The sequence below is a fragment of the Hoplias malabaricus genome, chromosome 15 (genome assembly GCF_029633855.1).
Source record: "Hoplias malabaricus isolate fHopMal1 chromosome 15, fHopMal1.hap1, whole genome shotgun sequence".
Classification (NCBI taxonomy): Eukaryota; Metazoa; Chordata; class Actinopteri; order Characiformes; family Erythrinidae; genus Hoplias; species Hoplias malabaricus.
The window spans coordinates 22,730,604-22,736,603 of NC_089814.1; the positions used below are offsets into that span (position 1 = coordinate 22,730,604).

General features: G+C 35.5%; 1 protein-coding gene across 5 annotated transcripts in view; it reads left to right on the forward strand.

Annotated features, from left to right (window-relative positions):
• Nucleotides 1-3,446, forward strand: part of ebf1b (EBF transcription factor 1b) — a 171,910-nt gene extending 168,464 nt beyond the window's left edge. For all 5 annotated transcript variants that reach the window (XM_066645669.1, XM_066645671.1, XM_066645670.1 and 2 more), the window contains one exon: nt 696-3,446. Coding sequence is in view for 2 of the 5 variants with exons in the window: in XM_066645671.1 (XP_066501768.1) it covers nt 696-727 (32 nt within the window). In the remaining 3 variants the exon portion in view is untranslated. The remainder of the gene's footprint in view (nt 1-695) is intronic.
• The last annotated feature ends 2,554 nt before the right edge of the window (nt 3,447-6,000 follow it).

Genomic DNA, 6,000 nt, shown 5'->3' on the forward strand with positions numbered 1-6,000 from the left:
GGAACATTTGCGTAGTTTATGCCATGTGTCTGCTTTTCATCGTGACACGTATCTTTGGCCAATCAGAGCTCTGCAAGTTTTCCTTACATTTAGTCCCTGTTCGGCTTGCTTGGAGCACACACACACACACACACAAAAAAAAAACAAGTTTGCAGGTACCAGATTTGCCTAATGGAAAAGCAGAATGAAAGTGCTACAGAACTAAAAAAAAACAACAGCCATGTTTCTCCTCAAACACACCGTTCCACCTTAAAAGAAACAGAGCTTCCAAACGTAAACAAACCACAGGATTTTAAAGGCAAGATCGTTGGTGTTGCCTTTAACACATGTCAAGGTATAAAAAACGGCTGATGCGTTTAAGGCTTGCTCAGGCCTTCCACAGGTCACAAACTGGAAGTGAATGCATTCCAGCTCATAATCATCTTTTTGATATTGTTTGCCTCCATGTCCTTGGAGAGCTTCTCCGGTTGTGTTTGGGTAAAGAAAGCAGCAGCTGCTGAGAAACCACAAAAACCTGTTGCCTAGATTTTCACTATATTTCAAATGTATTTATTTATTTTATCTTTTCCCCCAGTGCATTCACTGACTGCTGTCTGATCTTGATGCATGGGATTTATTGGCTGATGTGTTTCAGTAAAGAAATAGTTGTAAATGATGTAAATGAACTAACTCTCTCTCCCTCTCTCTCTCTACAGTGATCCCTGGAATGATTGTTCCTCCTATGTAGTGTGTGTGTGTGTGTGTGTGTGTGTGTGTGTGTGCGCGTGTCTGACTGTACACAAGACTCCGGTTGTGGACTGACCCTTGCAGTCCGACTCTGAAGGATCACAACTTTAAACTCAGGCCCTTTTTTTAGATGAAATCACCTTTGAAATGAAGTGGTGTAGGGGGAAATGAACCTGGACTGTTGTATGAAGTTGTTTTAATGTTTGAAATTTGTACTCACCTTGTACACACTTTTTAAAATTTGGGGGTTGGGGGGTGGGAGCAAAGCCACAGACAGTTCGTACCTGCCCCAGCCACACTAGTACAGCAGAGTTCTATTTATTTATTTTCCAGTCTGCCATCCTACCTGTGTGTTTTAGTGAAAAATGCTTACTGATGTTATACTCTTTTATGACATGTAAAATACACAAAAGGACACAGGACTGTGTTTTCTATTTATGATTTTATATAGTAAATGAAGGATTACTGAGGATATTACAACAATACAAGTATATGTCACAGTTAATTGTCACTTAAAGCCAGAATGCATCAAAAGAATTTTTGTTGTTGTTGTTGTTAGCATTCAGATCATTTCAAAAACTCGATTCAGCTTCTAAAAAAAACGCCAAAACACAATCTTGCCATGACCCAAAAGTTCCATTGTTGCCACTACCATACTTCCCACTAATGTTTTGCCATCTTCATGTTTAACTAAGATATCGAGATAACACTTGTTTTCTTTTCATAAGAAATGAAACAGGCGGAGAACAACTAGAACAAAGATTTTTATTTTGCTAACTGCACAAAAACCAACTCACAACACAGCCCAGAGAGGACTATGTTTGAAGTGTTTGTTGCCACCATTGATGGAATATTTATGAAGGATTGTGTTTTCATGGTGTTGCCATTTCAGATTAAAAGATGTTTGTTGTTTGAAATGTTTTCATATTTAATTCTTTAGCAAAGAAACTGTGATCACATTTACTTTTGCTTTAACTGTACCCTGAGCTTAGCTGAAGGTAAAGAGGGAAGAGAGTGTAAAAAGGGAACCTCAAACTGTTTTTTTTTTAATATCTGCAAGACGAATCTGTCCGAGTAGTTTGGTGTGAAATGGTTGGTTCATAATAACCCAACGTCTGTTTAAAAACTACATGTTCAGTTATGACATGAATAAAAAAGGCTGAGACATTGATTTGAGATTAGCTTCTGGCTGCAGAAAAGTATAAATGGACTTTAATTGAGTTCTTTCAATTGCAACTTAGTTTACCAATTTAATGCAGTGTTTCACATCAAACCATTCTGAATTCCTTGGTTCACGTCTGAGTGAATGAATTATGCAGAAATTTCGAAAAGTCGGTGTACTTCCCCTGTTAATGAAATATGTGTCTGTCTGATCCTGGGCCTGCACTGTGTTTGAGGTCCTGCATTCTGGTTCTATTCCAGAGTTTAGAGAGTTAAACTGTTAGGCCCTGGACACTGAAAGATGCACAACCCTTTTTATGAATCACAGGATTCTGAATGAAGTCTTGTTATTTTATTTTGTTTAGGTCGTAGAGATAAATATGCAAACTACTTTTCTTTTTTTTTTGCCACAGTTATTGTTTGAAAAATAATATTTATACATCAGAAGAAAGTCTTAAGGCAGCTTTATATGATCTAATCTCACTGATATCGTGTTTACGTAATGCGCAACAGATCTTGTCCGACCTAGCTAGGAGATTTTGAAGATCAGACAAAGGGATATATGTAAAATATCCATATAGCATATGTATGTATGTATGTATGGCTTACATTTTGTACATTGCTTCTATTCAAGGCCCTTTATTCATGTTTGTGTTTGCTGTTGTAATGTGCCGAGCTCTTTTGGTTTTGTCCATCTTTTGTCCATAAATGTGATTTGTTTTTTAAATTTTTACATCAGATTTGTTAAAATAACATCTGTTTTGTTTATCCCTTCCTCAAAAGGCCAATTTGTTATTTTTATACCATTTGTAAGTTAATGAAATGTTGTTTTACCATATGTGATTTTTGTATCATGTGACAAAATATGTGAAATATTAGATATTTCACTTCACAAGCCCTTTTACTTCTTTTTTTTTTTTTTTTTTTTTTGCTATGTCTCATTTCACATCTCAGAGATATTGTTTTATGCACAGTATGTACAATATCTCATATTTCTTAATTTAATGTCTATCATGTGTAGTGTTCCCACAAGTTCAGGTTTTCTTATGTCGACCAGCAGTTCCAATGCCTTAACAATAAAGAATCACAGATAAATGTAGATTTAAAAACAAGTTCTTTGCTGTTGGTTTCTGAAGAGTTGTTTGTAAAAAAAAAAAAAAAAAAAAAAAAAAATATTCTGAATTTGTGAAACTGCACAAAGATAATAATATACAAATCACAGAAAACTAATATGTTACTGAATAGTCTTAAAGTTCCCAACTCATGATTCACATTAATTCTTGAGGGTATTTCCAGTTATAACATGGCTTATTCATTGCATAATGGATGCCCTTTCAATTTTCACACAATCCACAGTCCAAGGTAATGTTATTAAACCCTCTTTTTTTCCCTGTTCATTGTCATTACTCATGATAGACTGGACACTAGGTGGGCAGTTATATATTGCTGGGGTGGGAAATAATATAAAAATGACAACTACTGTAAAGATTATCATTTTCTAATTAACTGTAAAATAACTTTTCCACTTTCACAATATTTAATTAAAGTTCCTTCTTGTCTGTGGCCATTCATTCCATGTGTTTTTCTTCCTGCTTGTAATTTTGTGCTACATCAGAAATCTCCAAATGTCTATTATAGACTCTTTAAATTGGAATGTGTAATAATTTTATAACCTCTAAGTTTGAATCAATATTGACGAAGCTAACCCATTTGTCTGCAGTTGTCCTGTATGTAGTGAATGATGGCTAATACAAAAAAAGTGACATGAAATGAAAGGCTTAATAACTAAAAAGTCTCATTTTCATGTGGAATATGATAAGATAATTACACTGGCCCTCAGGGACCTGGGGCTGGATTCACAAACACTTCCCTAAGAAAAAACTTACAAAAACAGAAAATGTGAAGTTTTCTTCTTAAGGCAGAAAAATAATCACATTGAAGAATTATTTCTTTCTTAAAGGAGCAATCTGTAATACTGACAGCGAGTGTTTAAAATGACAACTACAATACATTTTTGGAGAAGTGTCTGCCTCCTCCCTCTCTTCCCCAAATACAAAGCTTAAAAATGCTGCCAGTTTGAGGAAGACGAGTTTAAGAACTTAAAATAGCTAAAAAGAACCTGCCATATTCCATATATTTCCACAGAAATGTGTTCACATTGCTGTAAAACGTCTACCTACTAGGTACTAGTGCTACTAGTACTAGTGAAATGTTTATATGTATAAAACCCACACGCACACCACAGAAACACACATTTATCTGCCTGAGTTACTTTAAAACAAACAAAAAACGGTATTTAAACATTTTAATCTTCTTTTTTAACCTCATATAAAATCAGCTTTTTGTAAATATAAAACACACAAATTATGGCGTTAACCCATTTAATCTATACATAAGCATTTGTACTTAGCCAACTCTCAATCTGTTTTGGTAGTTTTGCTGTTTCTAAATTGCCTTTATCTTTCAAACACATGGCCAATATTTACTCCTGTTTCACACCGTCTCTGGTCATGGAGCATTTTATAAGTGCACTGAACGTTTTTGGGTCTGGTAAAATATAACATTTTCTCTGTTTGTGGACCTGGCAACCCTTCTGTTTCCTTAATCTATTATCACACCCTGGACAATTTATGACAAAATGCAGTAAATATCTTACACATTGCTCCTTATCAACCCTAACCCTGCATTTTGCGGGGTAGAAACACACCTTATATAATCAGCTTTGTAAGTCTTGAATGTCTGAATGCGTCTGTGAGCTCCGTATACTGTTAGAAAGCGCAGATCCTACCGTTTCTAAAAATAGCGCTCTTGTCGCGGTGCTGTGAAGCCTCTGGGAGTAATCCAGTGTAAAAAACCACCTAAAAATCAAGGTGCTCCTTCAAAATTTGTGTGTCATGTTCATCATGAAAGATTCTAATGATATTCGTTATAATCAGAAATAAAGATGCTGCAAAGGAACAAGAAAGACGGCGTTTACTTTCAGTTTCGTTTTGACTCAAATGACGTCATCTCACGCTGTCTCTGGGCAGAAAACTAGGAGTCATCAGCAAAAACATATTCCTATTATTGATTTATAGGTTTTGAAGGTTTTTGTAGGTTTCACATCAAATAATACTGCATTAGATCAACAAATATAAACTAAAAAGCTTAAATAATTCTTTATTGTGTATTTTTATCTTTAATAGTCATATACATAGAGTTCATAGGGCTACGACACTTCCGTGAATCCAGCCCCTAGTGTTCAGTAGAGCAAAGTGGCAACAATTGTACCCCCACCACAGGTGGCTTGGGTTCAGATTCCTGCTTCAGAAAACCTTCACACTAAACCAGTGGAGGTCTTGGGCAAGACTCCTAATGCTGCTTTTGCCTAGCACAGAAACATGATTAAGAGTCCTTCTGGATAAATGACAGAAATATATATTCACTGTAACTAAAGCTTTGGACACACTAAAATCATTTTAATTCATAATTAATACCATTTTAATTATTTTATAGCAACAAGACCTCCAATCATTGAAAAGCATGAACAAAAATGAGGATATTTCTCTATTCCTGTTCCATGTATGCGTAATATTGCTTAATTTATGCTGTTCCTGATCACTTAAAGTGGAACTGGCTCTAAATTCTGGACAGTGCTAACTGCATAAAAGTAAACCGTTTCTGTGGTATTTCAGTGAATAAAACCTTACAGACAATTCAAACTTCCACACAGAAACAACAGCCATATTTCCCCCCTCAAATATACCATTACATGTTAAAAGACACAGAGGTTCTGAACATACACAAACCAGAGGGAACAGCAATTTTCTCAGAAATGTTGCTTTAAGTAAATTTATGGACAGATTGTGTTGTTGCTAATTTGGAGTACACTCAGTGTCTCCAGTGCAGAAATGTAATAGCACAATTCATTACATATGTATAATGTAATGTAGTGATAAGTAAGGCCATGTTAGATGTTATTTTAGTGCTGTATTCCCAACTACCTTGCCAAGTGACCCCCCCCCCCCCCCCCCCCCACCACGTTAATAATATAGACCCAGTTTAATGACTCTAATTCATTAATATATTACATCCTAATGGCATAGAAAATATGCCCGCTGTGTTTCTTTAACA